Source organism: Schistocerca cancellata, chromosome 8 (assembly GCF_023864275.1).
Source record: "Schistocerca cancellata isolate TAMUIC-IGC-003103 chromosome 8, iqSchCanc2.1, whole genome shotgun sequence".
In the NCBI taxonomy this organism is placed as follows: domain Eukaryota; kingdom Metazoa; phylum Arthropoda; class Insecta; order Orthoptera; family Acrididae; genus Schistocerca; species Schistocerca cancellata.
In genome coordinates, this window is record NC_064633.1 from 548,515,382 (window position 1) to 548,536,763 (window position 21,382).

Here is a 21,382-nt window from a genome sequence, read left to right on the forward strand (position 1 = left end):
CCTGCACGTGTGTCCCATGCCAGCTTAGTAAAGTTGGCAAACATGTGCAGCCTCTACTAGCCAAGTTCAGTATCCGAAGGTGTCGCCTTCGGCATGTTCAAATTGAAGTGGTCGGGTCACTCCCCCCTTCCGAAGGGTACAAATACTTATTTTCTATGATCGACCATGTAACTTGTTGGGTCAAGGCAGTCCCTCTCATCATCATAACAGCAGAGACCATCGCTTGCTCTTTCATATCCATGTGGCTTGCAAGGTTTGGCTGCCCTCTTTCCCTCACTACTGATCAGGGATGACAGTTCGAATCCATGGTTTTTGCTCGACTCTGTGAGCTGTGTGGTGTAGCCAAATTCCACACCACAGCCTATCACCTGCAGGCGAACAGCCAGGTCGAACAATGGCACTGAACTCTCAAAGCCGTGCTCATGTGCCACAGTGGGTTATGGTCCGAGGCCCTTCCTTGGGTCTTACTCAGCATCTGCTCCGCTCCTAAGAAAGACCTGAATGCATCGCTGGCGGAGGTTATTTACAGACAGCCCCTTCTCCTTCCAGCAGAGATCATGAAGGACACACCACCGGCTGCCGCCATCTATCTTCCAGCCCTTGTTGAACAGGTACGTGCGCACATCACTTGCCCGCGCACCCCCCTGCCTCACCCTCATTCCACACTGCTGGTTTTCATCCACAAGGACCTTGCATCATATGAATTCATGATACTGTGTGACGACTCCATGCGAGCGTCTTTGCAACCACCTTATTCAGGCCCACACCGCATCTTACATCACGGAGTGAACACATTCATAATTCATCTAAATAGATGATCCCAAATAGTTTCCATTAACCGCATAAGACAGGCGTGGTTCCTCTCTGACCCACTTTCCGACACTTCTGGTCTGCCTGCTGTCACTACCACTCTGCCTCCTGATGCCGCAAATGCTTTGAGCGACATTCTGCCACCTACATAGCTGTCTGATGCGTGAAACTCTGGCAGTGCGGTTTCTGACGTGCCCACTTCTTGCGCTGGATGCTGTCTTCAACCACTGTGATGGCACAACGGTTACGAGTTCAAGTGAGGAAGTTCTCCTCTGCCGTGCTCCGCACTTCCAGGGTGTGTGTGGAGGGGGGGGGAGGGGGGGGGGGGGTGCTCTGTGGTGCCTCTGGTGTAAAGCGCCATATATTTTGAGGGGGGGGGGGGGGTGCCCTGTGCTGCCTCTGGTGTAAAGCGCCATATATTTGGACTCTAGCATCTTTGTACTACCTTTGTTCTATGCTCTCAGTGCGCAACATTTTTACTGTCATGTTGTACTCGCTTACTTCAGTGCTAAATAAAGGTATAAATGACATCTAAAGTGTGTTATTACTGCCCTACAATACGTAACAGCCACCATTGTAACACATGGTGATGAAATAATACATAGAGTGGAAACTTCATTATTCTTAGGTGTCCATATTGATGAGAATTTTTATTGGGAAAAACACATTTCGGAACTCCTAAAACAACTTAGTTCAGCCACATTTGCACTTAGAATAATAGCAACTTTGGGGGAGAGAGAAATCAGTAAGTTGACATATTTTGCTTATTTTCATCAGTGATGTCATATGGAATAATGTTCTTGGGTAACTCATCTTTAAGAAACAAGGTCCTCATTGCCCGAAAACGTGCTGTAAGAATAATAGCTGGTGCTCACCCACTATCACCTTGTAGACATCTGTTTAAGGAGTTGGGCATTCTGACTACTGCTTCAGAGTATATTTATTCCCTCATGAAGTTTGTTGAAATAATACCACTACAGTTCAAAAGGAACAATTAGGTACATAATTACAGTACTAGAAGAAAAAGGACATTCATTACTCAGGATTAAGGTTGTCTTTAGCACAAAAGGGGTGTACAATGCTGCAACAAAAAATTTTGACCGCTTACCCGGTGATATAAAATGTCTAACAGACAGCAAAGTAAAATTTGAAAACACATTGAAAAATTTCCCCTTGACAGTTCCTTCTACTCCATAGAAGAATTTCTATGTTTGTAATGTGTAAAAGGGGATGAGTAGGAATTGCTAACTCAATCTGTATATCTTGTTTTCATTTCAGGGAATAAATAAATATATGGTGATGTTTAGAGTACAAATAGATGTAAAAATTAATTTGCAATATGATTGTAAAATGACTCATTCCACATCATGACGATTTATCATGCAAAATGATCCGTGGAACATAAAAGTAACTAACTAACTAACCAGGTACTCCAGAATATCTACATCACAGTGGCTCTAATTAGGCAACATAAAAGCTGTCACCTACATGGACTGGAACTGGAATACAAACAGCATATTGTTCCTAAGTTCTGAATATTGATGAGACAAATAGCTTCCAAAACAGCAGTTAGTCAGCTGCACACCAGGCATCCATTGTAGTTTTCTGTAGATACTGGTCAGGACCCAACAAAATGGCGAAGGATTCAACTGAGTTACCAGATACAACAGGTGACATGACATGATGTGTTTGGCAAATGTGTAAATTTATTTGGACAACACAGTCCAGCAGTGGTACTGAGGTGCAGCACATCTGCGCTGTGCCTATGTAAGTCAGATAAGAGTAAATAGCTTCATAAAGATGATGAGTCATGGTTCTAACATGACAGATGTATGCTTAGTTTCTAGCAAACCTGTTAGCTTATCGAGTGAGGTGAAGCAATGGTTAGCACACTGCACTCACCTATGGAGGACGATGGATCAAACTTGCATAAGGCCATCTTGATTTAGGTTTTCCATGACTTACATTAGGCAAATGATTCCTTTGAAAAGGGCATGGCTGAGTTCCTTCCCCATCCTTCCCTAACCTGATGGGACTGATGACCTCAGTGTTTGGTCCTCTGCCCTGAATCTACAAACCAACTAGTTAGTTACAAGTGTAATGGCTGTGTCTGAACATAAGTAGTAAAAACAATGTAATTTGGAAATGAAAATTTATGTTCTGGAAATATTATGTCTTTTATTAATTATTGATAATTTAATGTATTTCATTATTAATGTGAATGAAGATGTGAAAGCAAAGTAATATCATAAATGAATGCTGTTATGTCTATTAATTAAGTAAATTGTGGCCGTACAAGGGATGGGGGAGTGAATCATACACTCAGGGGAAATTTGTGAAATGTAATCACCAGTTTGTGCTACTGGAAAACAAGAAACATTTTACAATAACTCAGTTATTTAAAGAGGGAGTTAGTTTGATATTTGCAGATTTTATAAATTTGTTCTTTTAATAAACTGCTTATAAATGCTATTAAGTTGTGATTGATTCAATGTAAAAGATGCAGGATAGCACAGATTTATAGGGGAAAGAAGGCTGAAGTGGCCAGTTTGGGAAAAGTGGCCACTGCTTATTTGATGTCTTCAATAGTGCTTATTCCTACCAAGAAGTGGCCAAACTAGGTGTAATTGACACCAGTATGTTGCCAGTGATGTTGCAAAAGGAAGCTTACTCCATTATCTTTCCACCGTTTGATGTAGGGCGAGCCACACATATTAGCCGTGTACCGCAAGTCTCTAGAGGAACGGAAGGTTCCAAATGATTGGAAAAGAGCACAGGTAGTCCCAGTCTTCAAGAAGGGACCGTCAAGCAGATGCACAAAACTATAGACCTATATCTCTGACGTCGATCTGTTGTAGAATTTTAGAACATGTTTTTTGCTCGCGTATCATGTCGTTTTTGGAAACCCAGAATCTACTCTGTAGGAATCAACATGGATTCTGGAAACAGCAATTGTGTGAGACCCAACTCGCTTTATTTGTTCATGAGACCCAGAAAATATTAGATACAGGCTCCCAGGTAGATGCTATTTTCCTTGACTTCCGGAAGGCATTCGATACAGTTCCGCACTGTCGCCTGATAAACAAAGTAAGAGCCTACGGAATATCAGACCAGCTGTGTGGCTGGATTGAAGAGTTTTTAGCAGACAGAACACAGCATGTTGTTATCAATGGAGAGACGTCTACAGACGTTAAGGTAACCTCTGGCGTGCCACAGGGGAGTGTTATTGGACCATTGCTTTTCACAATATATATAAATGACCTAGTAGATAGTGTCGGAAGTTCCATGCGGCTTTTCGCGGATGATGCTGTAGTATACAGAGAAGTTGCAGCATTAGAAAATTGTAGCAAAATGCAGTAAGATCTGCAGCGGATAGGCACTTGGTGCAGGGAGTGGCAACTGTCCCTTAACATAGATAAATGTAATGTATTGCGAATACATAGAAAGAAGGATCCTTTATTGTATGGTTATATGACAGCGGAACAAACACTGGTAGCAGTTACTTCTGTAAAATATCTGGGAGTATGCATGCGGAACAATTGGAAGTGGAATGATCACATAAAATTAATTGTTGGTAAGGTGGGTAGCAGGTTGAGATTCATTGGGAGAGTCCTTAGAAAATGTAGTCCATCAACAAAGGTGGTGGCTTACAAAACACTCGTTTGACCTATACTTGAGTATTGCTCATCAGTGTTGGATCCGTACCAGATCGGGTTGACGGAGGAGATAGAGAAAATCCAAAGAAGAGCGGCGCGTTTCGTCACAGGGTTATTTGGTAACCGTGATAGCGTTACGGAGATGTTTAGCAACCGTGATAGCGTTACGGAGATGTTTAGCAAACTCAAGTGGCAGACTCTGCAAGAGAGGCGCTGTGCATCGCGGTGTAGCTTGCTTGCCAGGTTTCGAGAGGGTGCGTTTCTGGATGAAGTATTGAATATATTGCTTCCCCCTACATATACCTCACGAGGAGATCACAAATGTAAAATTAGAGAGATTTGAGCGTGCATGGAGGCTCTCAGACAGTCGTTCTTACCGCGAACCATACGCGACTGGAACAGAAAAGGAAGGTAATGACAGTGGCACGTAAAGTGCCCTCCGCCACACACCGTTGGGTGGCTTGCGGAGTATAAATGTAGATGTAGATGTACTTTCATTGCTTTACTTTTATGTAGAGCAGTAGGTTTTCGCAACATCACATTTCAAGAAATGCCTTTTGGCTTACAAATAAAAGCCACTGTCCTTTCCTTTGGTTGTATTGTTTCATGTGTGAACCACTGATACAGACATAATGTCCGATCAGGAAAACTGGCCATGCAACCAATCAGGAAAAGTGTCCATGGTGGCCACTTTTCCTGATGGATGTCCACTATTCCAACAGATCATTTTTAACCTGTTTATGCCAATGAAATTTAACTAATTCCATATTTTATTCATAGTATAACAACTGAAATTAAAACATTACAAATTATTTTATACATAAAACCAATATCCATTATTCTGCTCTTCTGCATGTGTTTGCAAGAGCTTCAAGATGCCAAGAAAATACATCCAGACGAAACATCAACAAACATGGGACACTGAAGCAATGCAAAAGGCAACTGAAGCAGTTAAGAATGATAACAGGCATTTTTCAGCAGCAGCAGCAAAACAATCCAGTATTCCCCATAATATGCTCAAACGAAAAGTTATAGGGAAAAATAGAGATACAGTTGGCAGTAAAAAGATCATGGACAACTTAAAGGGAAGTGTTCAGTGTAGAACAAGAGCAAGAAACCCTTAATTATATTTTTGAAATGGAAAAGTGACTTTATGGAATTACGAGGTGCATCAAGTTCTAAGGCCTCTGATTTTTTTTCTCCGGACTGGAAAGAGATAGAAACATGCGCATTGTTTTAAAATGAGGCCACTTTCATTGTCAATATGCCCCAGAGATGGCAGCACCGTACGGCAGATGGAATTTTACCGCCCACGGCGAGAATGAGAACTGTTTTAAATACTTAAAATGGCAACGTTTTCCTTACTTGAACAGCATGCAATCATTCGTTTTCTAAATTTTCGTGGTGTGAAACCAATTGAAATTCATCGACAGTTGAAGGAGACATGTGGTGATGGAGTTATGGATGTGTCAAAAGTGCGTTCGTGGGTGCGACAGTTTAATGAAGGCAGAACATTGTGTGACAACAAACCGAAACAATCTCAGGCTCGCACAAGCTGGTCTGATGACATGATCGAGAAAGTGGAGAGAATTGTTTTGGGGGATCGCCGAATGACTGTTGAACAGATCACCTCCAGAGTTGGCATTTCTGTGGGTTCTGTGCACACAATCCTGCATGACGACCTGAAAATGTGAAAAGTGTCATCCAGGTGGGTGCCACGAATGCTGACGGACGACCACATCGCTGCCCGTGTGGCATGTTGCCAAGCAATGTTGACGCGCAACGACATCACGAATGGGACTTTCTTTTCGTCGGTTGTGACAATGGATGAGACGTGGATGCCATTTTTCAATCCAGAAACAAAGCGCCAGTCATCTCAATGGAGGCACACAGATTCACCGCCACCAAAAAATTTCGGGTAACCACCAGTGCTGAAAAAATGATGTTCTCCATGTTCTGGGACAGCGAGGGCGTAATCCTTACCCACTGCATTCCAAAGGGCACTACGGTAACAGGTGCATCCAACGAAAATGTTTTGAAGAACAAATTCCTTCCTGCACTGCAACAAAAACATCCGGGAAGGGCTGCGCGTGTGCTGTTTCACCAAGAAAATGCACCCGCACATCGAGCTAACGTTACGCAACAGTTTCTTTGTGATAACAACTTTGAAGTGATTCCTCATGCTCCCTACTCACCTGACCTGGCTCCTAGTGACTTTTGGCTTTTTCCAACAATGAAAGACACTCTCCGTGGCCGCACATTCACCAGCCGTGCTGGTGGAAAATCGCTGCTATTGCCTCAGCGATTTTCCAGTGGTCAAAACAGGCTCCTAAAGAAGCCTTCGCCGCTGCCATGGAATCATGGCGTCAGCATTGTGAAAAATGTGTATGTCTGCAGGGCGATTACGTCGAGAAGTAACGCCAGTTTCATCAATTTCGGGTGAGTAGTTGATTAGAAAAAAAATCGAAGGCCTTAGAACTTGAATGCACCTCGTACAGTGAATAACCTGCAGTGATTAGCAATCCAGTTGGCAGAGCATATCAAAATACCACATTGTTTTAACAAGGAGTCTGAAATGGCAAGCAAAGACTGGGTGGTGTGCTTTAGAGAACAGCATGCTAATATTAGTCTTAAGAAGCCAGAATCCACCTCCATGGCTAGTGCACTAGTGTTTAATAAGGTCAAAATAAACAATTTTTTTAATATCCTCAAAATATTTCAAGATAAACTATTTCATCCTGCTCATTGTATTTATAAAGTAGATGAAACCAGTCTTCTAACAGTTCAGTCCAAGAGCAGCTAAGTGTTTGCTACTTCAGCTGATAGAGGTTTACTGTCAACTTTTGTAGTGTTCATGCCTTCAGGAGGAAATTTTGTAATCTTCCCTGGGGAAAGACATAAGGCTGAACTTAAAAATGGGGTTCCATCATGCATCAAATTTCCATGCCATCCTAGTGGGTGGAGGTATAGTGAAAGTATTTTGGATTGGTTTGAAAAGTTTTTTTAAAAAAATACAAAACTAACAACTCAAGATGCAGTTCTATTAATCGTAGATGGTCACTCTACCCATACTAAGAACATAAGGCCAGAGAAATCATACAACTGTCGTGTGCTTGGCCCCACACCATAGCCAGAAGCTCCAACCTTTGGATGTGGCATTCGTGTCTCCTTTTAAAAGCTACTATACACAAGCTTGTGAAAAATTTCTTTGCAATAATACAGGAAGAACTATTACACAGTTTCAAATAAGTGCACTCTTCACTGAAGCATTTCCTCATGCAACCATTCCAATGACAGCAACCAATGACTTTAGAAAGTGTGAAATTTTTTCTTTAGATCATAACATATTTACCAATGAAGACCATACTGCAGCTGAAGTTACTGATATTCCTTTGGATATGGATACTAATATTATGCCTTGTTCAAATTAGGTTCTTCTCATTGTGAAACTGCTGAGTCTTCTGAAAATGCTGGTCCCTCTGGGCACCAAAATGCTGAGCCTTCTTCAAATAGGCATACTGCTTCATTTCCAGAACCAGTCTATGAGCTGTCTTCAAGTGCAGGCTGCCTTCAGTTTACAGGCGATAAGCCTTCTCCAAGATAAGGCTCCCCTCAGCATCCCAACTACTGAAAAATGTCATCCTGAGTGTCCAACAGGTAGGTTCCACTTAAGTCCATAGGATGTAAAACCTTTGCCTAAGAAACAATGTGTGAACTGAAGACAAACTAGGAGTAAAAAAAGAAAGACTGCCATAAGCACTTCAAGCCCTTATAAAAACTTGTTGGCTGAAGATAAAAAAAGAAAGATTAAGAGCTTTTAATGGAAAAAAGGAAGTTCAAAGGAAAACAATACTCTGCAATGTAAGGGAACACAAAACAAAAGTAAGAAGCTCAAAGTGGGACCAAACTCTAAGAGAGTTTTTTGGTAAAACAAAACTTTTTCAAGAAGAAATGGGTGAAGAAAATTGTGCTGATGAGGACAGTACCACAGAGTCCTTTTACTGCAAGGAAGCATTTTCTAGATCTAAAAAAATGAAGGATGGGTAAGATGTCAGAGCTGTAAATGCTGGGCTCATGAACTGTGTGTTGGAGGGTGATGAGGACAATTACAACTTTATGTGCAAAATTTGTACATGACTTGATATTGTTTCTGAGTGGACTAACTGGGAATGAATTAGACTGAAATAGTAATCCATAGTTAGTAACTGATTTCTCTCTTTACATAATTAGCAAGAATACTTCTCCTTTGTTGACATTTTTGTGCCAATGATATATTGCAACACATTTCTTTCTCATCTGTATTACTGTTCTCCTAATTACAATCAGTGGTGAGATAAAAACTATAAGATTATACCCATTTTTTAAACTAAACAGTCTTTCTGCGAATGGTGGCAAAGGGCTGGCCACTTCACCCCATCAAGTAGGGAAAAGTGGCCACTATGCAAGCATTCAGAAAAATGTTTATATAGCCTATAAAATATACCTTTACCTTAACTATATATGATTTATGACATATCTTACAGTACGTAGATTCAAGATGTATGTGTCATAAGCTTCTGTTAATATTCATGGTTTCATGAAAATTCAATTTCTCTTAGAGTGGCCACTTTACCCCACCTTCCCGTACTGACAAAGCATACCTGTAATGTTTCTCAGTCAGTGACAAGAGAGGACATTTGCACATATTTAATAAACTAAAGACTAAAGAATTGCTTTGTGGAGGCTAAGGCAGTTTGGAGCTAGGCCTTCATCATATTTGGATTCATGTATAAGGAGCTGTAAAAAAATGTAACAATTTTGTGGAACTATGACTTAAATTTTACTGTGGAGTGATGCAAAGTGAATGAGAACAAGTGGGAAAGATTAATGCACAAAATTCTGGATGTAAACTGTGACTTTTGAACTAACTAAAATCCATGTGGGGCATTGTGAAAATTGGAACCAAACACTGAACTTTTGAAGAGATTTGTGTGGAATATTTGAGCAAGCATTCTGTCACAGACATTGTTTTGTAATCTTTCAGCTAACAGGTTTGGAAAACTAACATGAACTGGCTATTACAAGTAAGTGTGACTGCTTGTGAATGTCGAAACTGTAACTTCTGACAGTCATGGACTTGGTGGGGTTTTGTACAAAAGATGAAGCTGTACATCAAAATTTTCATTCAAAAACTATCAATCCTTTTAATAGCTCAGTTAACTCGACACTAGAAAACATTTCATGCAACTTGTAGAGACATCTAGTGCAGTTAGTTTCCACTGTAAGTTTCTCTAGCCAATAAACATTACTCAGTTTCTAAGAGGTCAAGCAAGAACTGGACTGCAGAAGAAGAGTAGTTCACTGAAATGTGAGTGGATCTTACTGTAGGAAGAAAATTTAACAGTTCTGTAGCGGTTTGAGAACAATAAGGATAAGCTCAATGTATGTCAGCCAGAAATGTCTTCCTGATTACACAAGAGATAGCAGTCATGAATGTCAACCCCATAAATCAGAGAGTAATAGAAACATTGAAGGAGATGTATATCAATCTTTAGAACCAGTCTTCACCATCAGCCTAACTTGCCAGGTAGAATGGACTTGGCCAACTCGAACTTATGTCGCAGCCATGAAACAACCTTCCATGTAGGTGCAACTAATCCCTATGCCCCTAGAAAAACAGACATCTGGAGGACAGAGGACAACAGACCAGTGTGTTTTCATTATGGACACTCTGGATGCATACACTACTGCAGAGGAAGGAGGACAGATTTTGATGACTACTAAAACACAAAACATCAACCATCACAACAGTTCTATTCAAGTTAGTCAACTACAGGTGATACAGTCGACGTATGGGACGAAGCCCATCACCATACTGTGTATGAGACCACTCCCAAACACATTGTGGCCATTCACTATCACCATTCAGAGGTACCAGCTGCTCACCTAGTCATTGATTTCAGGAAAACTAAGCAAGGCATCCATCTACGGAGTTGATGCTGCCACAGATGCAAATGCTCCAAGGATGGCAGTCATCAAAATGTCAGGAAATCTCATTGACATCATCATCAACAGCCAACCTGTCAGGGCACTAGCCAACTCAGCATCTTTTGTATTTGTATTGTATTTGTATTTATTTATTTATCCTGTGGATCACATATTGTACAAAGTACACATGATATAGGACAAGTCATTTTTCTTAACAAATATCATTTTAAAAAAATGTACACAAAATTGTTCATTGATGAACATAGTAACTTCACATACAGAGAATACAAACAATTTACATGGGGAACTAAGAAACATGTAGGCAATGTACTGCTACTTTAAATTTACCCAAATAATCACTGAGATTACAGAATAGCGAAAATGTCAACTGGAAACACAACAGAAGGACAATGTCATTTAAAAACTACATTAAACATGAAATTAATATTGAGATTTCACAGACAATTAAGTTTTAATACTAATAGAATGTGTACTTGTACATTCAAAAAGCGAGTTGAAAAATTTTGGGAAGTGAAACTGAAACATAGTTGTGTATAGTAGAAATTAGGTTATTATTTTGCCTACAGAATGTTTTACTCTAATCACAGTATTTTACAAATGAACTTTATAATTTTTCATTTCCAGGAATTCTTGTACTGAATAGAAACAGTGCTTTGTCAGAAATGCCTTTAGTTTATTTTTAAATATTGGATCTGGAGCAGTTTTTATTTGTTCTGGAATTTTATTTTGTAATACGACACCCAGATGAGTTACATGTTTTCGGTATGATGATGTCCTTGAAAAAATTTGATGGATATTAGATTGCCCTCTGGTATAATGAGCATGTATATCATTGTTTTGGATTAATTTGCCTGTTCTTGAGAGGTATTCCCTGGTGAATAGGATTGTTTCTTGAATGAATAGGGATGGGATGCTTAGAACATTAAGTTTTATAAATTAACATTTACAGAATTCCAGCTTTTTGAGGCCACAGATTATCCTCAGTGCTCTTTTTTTTTAGTTTAAATATATTTGTGCTATGAGTTGAATTTCCCCAAAAGATGATTCCATAGCGGAGCAATGAGTGGAACTGCGTATGGTATGCTTGCATTAGTGTGGATTTACTTGTAGTAGATTTTAGTATTCTTAGTCCATAGCACAATGATGAGAGTTTCTTTGATAAGTTGTTTATATGTGTGTCCCATTTTAAATTTTGTTGGACCCATAGACCCAAAAATGTTGTTGCATTTACATTTTCAATTTTATCATTATTTAACTTTACTTGGATAGTTTTTTGACTGGATGTGGGAATTAGATGGAAGTTGATACATACAGTTTTCCCACTATTAACAATTAGGCCATTTTTGTTAAACCACTCAGAAAGTTTTTTCATAGAGTTATCAGTTATTGTCTGAAGGGATTCAGGGCTAGATCCAGTCAACACTATGCTTGTATCATCAGCAAACAGGATAGTTTTTTGTGGGCTCGTACGTTCAACAAGATCATCTATGTAAATGAGGAAAAGTAATGGCCCTAGAACAGAACCCTGGGGAACACCATATCTTATTGTTCTTTCCTCCGAGAGGAAAACTGTGTTATTTATTTTATTCTGTACATTAATATCGTATTGAAGTGATACCTTCTGTCTGTGGTTTTGTAGGTAAGAGCATAGCCAGTTGTGAGCCACACCTCTTATTCCTCTTCTTTCCAATTTAGCAAGCAGTATTTTATGATCTAGTACGTCAAAGGCTTTAGAGAGATCTAAGAAGATACCTGCAGCTATATTATGTTGGTCAACTGATTTCAGTATGTGGTCCAACAGTTCAAAAATTGCTGTCTGGGTGGATAAAGATTTACTAAAACCATACTTGTCTGTAATGCTGAATTATTATTGTCACCTGATAAAGATGACTATGTTTCACAATATGAAAATGACAGAGCTGAAAGTCGCAAATCAGAAATACATCCAACTGGCAGGAACACATACTGCGAGAATAATTATCAATGACAGAATACAGCTTTTGAATTTGTTGTTTTAACAGGATGTAATTATGGTGTTATTCTCAGATGGGACTTCTTGCTGGCATCACAAGCAGTCACAGAATATAGAAGATCAGAGCTCGAAGCTGATGAAGCTGTTCAAATGACTACAAATAACAAAAATCACTGTGGGCAGCTTTTTGCCATTGAAGACATTGTTATCGCACCACCTTCAACAAGACAAGTTACAGCCATCAATTGTGATGTTCAGTTAAACTGCAAAGCTTTTGTCAAGCGTGAAAAGCCACTCAGGCTCACAAAAGAAATGTATGTGCCAGCAACAATCATAATCCTAGTATGTGGTGGTCAAGGAGCACTGTGGATCACTGTCACAGGCAGACATAACTCGTCCCTAAATGTATGTGTGTAGTGACAGCTGAACAGTCCAGGAAGGATAGCTTAGTATTATCAATGAAGATTCATGCTCTGCAACATCTACAGGCAACAAAGGGCGGGAAGCTACTATCAAACTGCCAGTAAAATCTGGCATGAGATGAAACAATGTTGGCAAGTGATAGCCACTGTGCATCAGTTTTCAGATGCTTTCAAATCCAGAGTGGAGGAAAGACAGAACACATGGCCCATTTTAAAACACCATATCAAAATTGGGTATATGTTACAATATGATATTATTGAATCTTTCTTGGTCCCATCTTGTAATCCTTATGAAGGAGAATGGCAGGACATGGGATTTCTGTATTGACTATCAATGCCTGAACAAAAAAATGCAGAAAGATGTCTGTTCAGTGTTGCATATTAATGAAACCCTGGACTGCTCGAAAGGTGCAAAGTATTTCTCAACTATCAACACAAAGACAGGCTAATGGCAAACTGAAGTTGATGAAGCTGACTGGGAAAAAGACTGCTTTTGTAAGTTTGGAAGGCCTGCATGAGTTCTGAAGTTATGCCGTTTGGACTATGTAATGCACCAGCTGCCTTCAAACGTGTGATGGACAGCCTACTTTGGCACTTTAAATATATAATTGTTTTTGCAATCTGGATGCTATTGTTTTTTAAGACATTTGAAGAACATCCAAGCCACCTGACAACCATACTGAAGTGTCTTCAGACTGCCTGAATCAGAAAAAGTGTCTCTTCATTGCCCAAGAAATGAAAACCTTGGGGCATCTAGTAAATGTTGATGAAGTCCGACCTGACCCAAAAACAATACTAATAGTCACACATTTTTCTACTGCTTGGCATTTTGTGATGCGAGAAGATTTCTCAGAATGTGCTCTTACTATTGGTATTTCAAAAAAGTAATTCTGTACCAAGGCACATTCCTTGCAAGAACTACTACACGGAGAAGCCAAATTTTCCTGGAATGATATGCAAGAAAGATCTTGCCTTGCCCTTAAGGAGGCACTAACAATTTCTTCAGTCCTAACACTGTATCATGTAAATGCTGAGACAGAACTTCACAACAATGCTAGTGGGTATGGGATAGGTGCAGTTCTAATGAAAATTCAGGAATTATTGAATAGGTGATAGCTTATGCTTCCAGAGTACTCTCTAAGTCTGAGAGGAAGCACTCTACAACTGAGAAAAATGGCCTTGCAGTTGTCTGGGCCATCAACAAGCTCTGGCCATATTTATTTGGCAAATCATTCACCACTGTGACTGCCATCCTCTATGTTGGCTGACTAGCCTAAATGATTTGTCTAGTAGACTGATGAGGTGGGCACTGAGAGTTCAGGACTCAAGGAATCCTTTGGCAGAACACTGAAGTGTGGATGAAATCTCAGGTACTGTCCCATTAAATGATATTGCTGCTGCACAGAAGGAAGATCCAGCACTGCTGAAAACCAGGGATGCCTTGAAGGAGGAGGAACTAACAAAAGGAGATTACTTATTTAAAACTGAGCATTGTATAAGATGAACTATAATCCTGTGGGGCAGAAATGGTTGTTCACCATCTATGGGCAGCTATCCTAAAATATTTCCGTGATGCTCAAACATCAGGCCAATCGGGATTCGTGAAGACTTCAGACAGAATCAGATGCAGGTATTAGTGGCCAGGTCTCTATCAATCCTTTACACACTATGTGAGCCACTGTAAAGCATGCCAATAAGGAAACACATGCCACATGAAACACATGCCGCATTTATGTCTGGGTCATCTAGTAATAATCCCTTCTACAGCAGGACCATTCCATCAAATTGGAATCAATCTCTTGGGGAGGTTCCCAAAGTTGACAAATGGAATCGAGGGAGAATAGTCTGTACTGACTGTCAATGTTTTTAGCCACACCTTTTATGAATTTACTACTAGTTGTTAAGTCTACTTGAGACAGCTGAAATGTATTCCCATGCCTCTATCTGAACTGTCAAAACAGGCATATCAGGTGTGAAACACCAGTCTGGTAAAGAGATATTTTGTGGAGAAATTGATAATTACAAGAAGGTGGTATTTTCGCTTTTGCTGCAATAATTTTATTAGTTCACAACTAGTTTCAGCTTCCTCGGCCTTTGACATACTTACCTAATGGCATACAACCAGTTGTGATATACTGTGACATGAACAGCAGTCAGCCTGCAGATGATGGACTCAGCATAGAATGAGATGACACCTATGCTGCAACCAAGGTTCCCTAAGAGCAAAACAGAATAAAAAGGTACATTTTCACAATTAGACTCACAAGATTATTATCTAGATACAACAGATTTAATGATAAATTCAGTTATTAAAGTTCAAGCAATATTTATTTATGACTTTAATTGTATGCATTTGATCAACCTGTTTGTAACCCTTCTGGTAATAAGACAGAAATCAGATTTGTAGGAGGAACGGAATCCATTTTATGGAGGAAAACCTATGACTTCTTGCTAAAAATCACAAATCTTCTCAATTTTAACCTAAATTTGGCAAAGATTAAAGTCGATGACATGTTGATTGTCACTTTTGATGACCGTGTGCTCATGCTGCTTACAAACAATGCAGACTCGTCACTCAATGAGGAACTAGATGTCAAGATAGTGCATAGCCTGTCCCTCCCCTGAGAGTGTGATCCATCAAGAGTTCATGCGTTCATCTCCTCAGACAGCTCGATCTGCATTAGGGGCAGGCACACTCGCATGCCGCACCCCTCCTCACACCTCTACTCCCAGGCGGCCGATGCATCGTCTGACCCCACTGGCTATCTGATTACGATGTGGACCTGCAGCCCATCATCGCCCCTTCACATGCTGCCCTGACTGAGATAGAGCTTCCAGTTGTGCGCCTGCCGCCTCGCACTACTCACTCCAACACCGACGCCCACACGACCTCCCCTCAGGCCTCACAGGCTGTACTCCGTGCTGTGGTGGTGGTGGTGGTTGGCGGGGGGGGGGGGGGGGGGGGGGGGGGGGGGGGGGGGGGGGGATTGATGCCTGGAATTTTTAATTGGAAAGTTTCATAAAAAAAAGGATCTTTCATTGGGTGTGTGGCACATGCAACTATTGAGCATTTCCATTACAGAGTACTCACGGCAAACAAATGTGTGACTGTTTACATTGCCTTAATTTGTGTGCACTCAAGTATGACCCTGTTAGACCATGCTGACATATTTCTCACTCATTTACAATATTACAGAACAGAAAGTTGCTAATGACTAATATTCATTGTTATACGCTTGAACAAAAAGGATCAACTTACCTTTACTGTAGCCACCTGAATGGGATAACGTCTCAGTGGCTAGGCCACAAGAATTTAAGAAGACAGGATGTATGCAAGGCAGCAAGTTACAGGCTTACAACTAATTGACTGTCAGTAAATTGTGTTTTTGATGGGCACACCACCATGCACTCTCCAAGAAAGGAAGAACAGATTTTAATATAATGTCAGGGTTATTAGACGAGGAGCACTTCTCAGATGGAGGAAGGAAACAGGTTATGGTTCTGTTGGAATCATCCCAATGTTCCATGTAAACCACTAAAAATCTGAACTAGGATTTGAACCCTGCTCTTAAAGAGTATGAGACCACTTACTTCATCACTTTCTCATCTCACTCACTTTGTTCATTCAAGAGCAGATCAATGGAGGAACATTTTTTTCACAAACAAGTAATAGATTGATAATTTATTTGTTTATTAGGTGTTTCAGGCAGGTGAGATAAAAGCCTTTAAGTGTTCTCTTACATTGGGTCAGCTTCCTTAGATCTTACAACATAAGCAGTTGTGACTTGGTGCAAACACTTTAGGCATGACTGAGAACTAAAAAAATTTAGACCGTAAGAACTGAGTGTCTTGTTAGTGTTTTTCATGTAGGAATGCTAAATCTGAGAACAGAAATTAGAGCTATGATTACTGAGGAGATGGTGGAGCAATCACAGTATTTCAAATAGTGTATAAGTATTTTCAAATAGTGTATAAGTAAGATAGCTGTGTTTGAGAAAAAGTAAGATAATCATAACTGCTGTAGCAGGTATGTGTGTCACACAGGAATTTAGAGTGAAAGAAAAGTGCTGCACTTGTCAATTTTTCAACTTTACTGAAGGACATCACAGTAGTCAAAAACAGGCAATAGTAGGTTTTAAAATATTGTTCTTTTTACATATCTGAAGAAAAGCTTTATGTATTTTTGTAAGATATGATGCAATGCACATACTTTCTTGCTTGCCAATACAGTATTTTTGGTCAAGTTTAAGGGTTTGTTCAGTATTACACAGAAACTCTTAGGGGCAAAAAATATTTTATTAAGCATTATATCCAGATGGACTACATGCTAGCAAGAGATAGAGCTTCTCATGACTTTAAGGATCGCATGCAATTCGATGAAATCCACTTGGTACTACACTGAAGCACCATAGAAATTGGTATAGCCATGCGTATTCAAATACAGAGTTATGTAAACAGGCAGAATACAGCACTGTGGTCGCCAGTGCCTATATAAGGCAGCAAGTGTCTGGCGCAGTTGTCAGACTGGTTACTTCTGTTACAATGGCAGGTTATCAAGATTTAAGTGAGTTTGGATGTGGTGTAATAATCAGTGCACGAGCGATGGGCACAGCGTCACCCAGGTAGCAATAAAGTGGGGATTTTCCTGTATGACCATTTCACGAGTGTACCATCACTATCAGGAATCTGATAAAACATCAAATTTCTGACATCATTGTGGCTGGAAAAAGATCCTGCAGGAAATGGGACAAAGATGAGTGAAGAGAATTGCTCAATGTGAGAGAAGTGCAATCCTTCCGCAAATTACTGCAGATTTCAATGCTGGGCCATCAACAAGAGCCAGTGTGAAAACCACTGAACAAAATGGCATTGATATGGGCTTTCACAGCTGAAGGCCCACTCACGTACACTTGATGACTGTACAACACAAAGCTTTACACCTCACCTGGGCCTGTCAACACTGACATTGCACTGTTGATGACTGGAAACATGTTGCCTGTTCAGACGAGTCTTGTTTCAAATTATATCGAGTGGTTGGATTTGTACAGGTATGAAGACAACCGCATGAATCCATGGACCCTGCATGTCTGCAGGGGAGTGTTCAAGCTGGTGGAGGCTCTGTAATGGTGTGGGCATGTGCAGTTGGGACCCCTGATATGACTAGATATGACTCTTAACAGGTGCCACACACATAAGCACCCTGTCTGATCACTTGCATCCATTCATGTCCATTGTGCACTCTGACAGACTTCGGCAATTCCAGCAGGATAATACGACACCTCACATGTCCAGAATTGCTACAAAGTGGCTCCAGGAACACTCTTCTGAGTTTAAACAATACTGCTGGGCACCAAACTCTCCAGACATGAGCATTATTGAGCACATCTGGGATGCCTTGCAACTTGCTGTTTAGAAGAGCTCTCCACCCCCTCATACTCTTATGGATATATGGACATCCCTGCAGTATTCACAGTGTCAGTTCTCTCCAGCACTACTTCAGACATTAGTCAAGTCCCCGCCACATCGTGCTGCAGCACTTCGGCATGCTCGTGGGGATCCTACACGATATTAGGCAGATGTACCAGTATCTTTGGCTCTCCAGTGTATTTTAGTAGCCCATTCACAAACAACTTGCATTATTAGAGCTGTTAGTGACTTTTAGATTATATGATTTGGCACTCAAGACAAAACTGAAGAAATATGGTAATTTCTGGGGGAGAACAGAGAGGACATGTCATTTATGTATAATGAATAATAACAGAAGCCCTACTATTGATTCTCGAGTGACACCTGATGCTACATGACAGAGAATTTTGCATCATTTTTACAATGCCGTGGAGAGCACATCGATGGTGTCATGGTGGACACGTGAGCAATGTAAGTGTTCATATCTCAGGGACTGTGCCTCTCCAGGCCCACTTTTACTGGACTTACTGATTTTGTTTTGATGAATACTACAACTTCTCAGTATATTTGAAACATATCTTCAATAGTCTATAAATATCAGTTCACATAATGTAAATAGTAAAGGATATAACAATGATAACAGTGAAACACAATAATAAGTCCAAAAATTGTGACTGCACATTGCGTGATTGAATGCTATCTGGACATGTGACATGGTAAGTAAAGTATATAAGCTTAAGATACAAATGGGAAATTATTCTAGTGACGATAATGTGCCCAAATTAGGAAATCTACTGACATCAGTTTCTTTGAAAAAAGAGCAGACAGTTATGACCCAGCAGCCAGGACTAGTATCTCAGAAATGGTGAAGTTGGTTAGCTGTTTATGTGCTGCTCTCTTGAGCATCACTGGAAAGTAAATGAATGACAATGATGCCACGATTAGACAAGAATGTGTTGGATGTCCGCACCTGATTACAGTACATGGAGGTCAGAGGTTTGTCTGCTCCATAAAGCTGGATAGCTGGCGAGCTGCAGAAGATCTAGCAACAGAGTACAATAGCAGTGCAGGCACAAGTGTTTTGGAGCTTATCATTCAGTAAACATTGTCAAATAAGATGATAGAGTACAATACTGGTGCAGGCACAACTGTTTTAGAGTTTAATATTCAGCACACATCATCAAATGAGATGATGGAATACACTAATGATGCAGCCAGAAGTGTTTCAGAGCTTACTGTTCAGCATGCATTTTCAGTCAAGATTAATTGTTCGTGCAGTACTACACAGGAACTCCTAGGGGCAAAAAATATTTTGTTTAGGGTTACATACAGATGGACTATATGCCAGAATGAGATGGAGCCTCTCAAGGCTTTAAGAATCGTATGTGATTTCACGAAGTCCAGCTTGGGTATTATTTCAGTGGCCCATTCACAAACAATTTGCAGATCTTCATTATTAGAGTAGTTAGAGAGTTTTAGATGTTATGGTTTGGCACTCAGACTCAATTGAAGAAAAATGGCAATTTCAGGGGGAGAACATAGAAGATGTCTCATATATGTTTACTGAATAATAGCAGGGCCTCTACTAATGATTCTTCGGTGACACCTGATGGTATGTTTATTGCTTGTGACCTATAAAACATGATTAAACAGTGCTTGGTCATGACAGAGAATCCTGCATCATTTTTACAATGCCAAAATTGATGTGTTGAAAATGTGCAAAGGATAACAATTAAAGTAATAGAGGATATTGTGTAACTATAATATAGCTAGCAAAGTCAGTAGCTCATCTCAACATGGGATCACAGTGGACTACAACGTACCCGTGAAGCCCTGGAGAGGGCGCCGGTGGTGTCGTAGCGGACAGGTGGGCAACGTGCGGCAGCGGACAGAGCCCCTGTCGTGTCGTAGCGTACAGGTGGCGTAGGCTGTAACAGTGTGCGAGGGGCCGGAGCGCCAGCACCTGCGGGACTGAGAATGCTGGTAGTGTCGTAGCGCACTGCAGGGTGCGGTGGAAGTTCCATGCCGCGTCTCAATGCAGGAGTAGGTTCACCATTCTGCTGACCACGTGCTGCTGGTGACAGCACGCCCGTCGTGTCATACCTGTAAATGTGCATACATTAAAAATATTAATATTGCATAGCTGACGATCATGTTATTTCAAAACTTATTATTCTCTTTCACCTATATCTTTTCGAAATGCTTGCGTCATATTGTGTTAAAAAAATCTAGAAATACGGAATCAATTTGAGATTTCCTGTCAATAGTACTCATTACTTTGTGGGTGAATAAAGATGTCATATATACATAAAACAAGCTGAGTTTCATACTAGTAGGTTTTTTGTGAATCTATACTGAGTTTTGCAAGAAGCTTAGAATACACTCTAAGATCCTCCAAACAATGGACGTAAGTCAAACTGGCCTATAGTTCCATGCATCTGATATTTTACCATTTTGGAAACAAACATAACCTACTTTCTTTCCCAATCATATACACTGTGGTTGGCAGCAATTAAAAAGGCTGCCTGACATTGCAAGATAGCTATTACGTATGCACAACACACAACTTTGAAACTGCATGTAAACTGAGGCTGTGCTGTGACTCATTCACCATCTGACAAAGTAACAGTAAAAGATGTAGAAAAACTTTAGTAAGCCTAAAAAATTAAAATTTTGTGGGATAGGATGAAATACCTGCCAAAGCAGCTTCAAATATAATAGCACATCCACTGCCTGAAATAATTAATATATCACTTGAAGAAGGCTACTTTCCACATGTTCTAAAATATGCAGAAGTGAAACCATTATTTAAAAAAGGCTCTAAAGAAGGTACGGGAAGTCACCATCCAATTTCCCTTCTTCCTTTGTTTTCTAAAACATTTGAAATGATAGTTGCAATCCAGATTCAAAATTTTTGTCACAAATTTAATTGTTGTGACTCGCCGATCATTCAAAGCGCCGCTGCGCAATTATGCGTGTCCTCTACGTGCGGTACTGTCTGCCAGCCATGCAGCAGCTGTGCCACCTAAGCGGCCAGCCAAGCAGCGGCCGCTAGACTGGGACTCAGTGCTCATTCGAATGCTAACGTGTACACGTGTCTTGCTTGTCAACCTACTCTGTGACTTATA

At 40.3% G+C, this 21,382-nt stretch overlaps 1 protein-coding gene across 1 annotated transcript in view; it reads right to left on the reverse strand.

Annotated features, from left to right (window-relative positions):
- Positions 1-21,382, reverse strand: part of LOC126095679 (uncharacterized) — a 151,679-nt gene that overhangs the window by 35,419 nt on the left and 94,878 nt on the right. The window contains exons 5-6 of the mRNA XM_049910436.1: positions 20,078-20,357; positions 14,956-15,064 (exon numbers count right to left, since the gene is read on the reverse strand). Coding sequence (XP_049766393.1) covers positions 15,044-15,064; positions 20,078-20,357 — 301 coding nt within the window. The 3' untranslated portion in view covers positions 14,956-15,043. The remainder of the gene's footprint in view (positions 1-14,955; positions 15,065-20,077; positions 20,358-21,382) is intronic.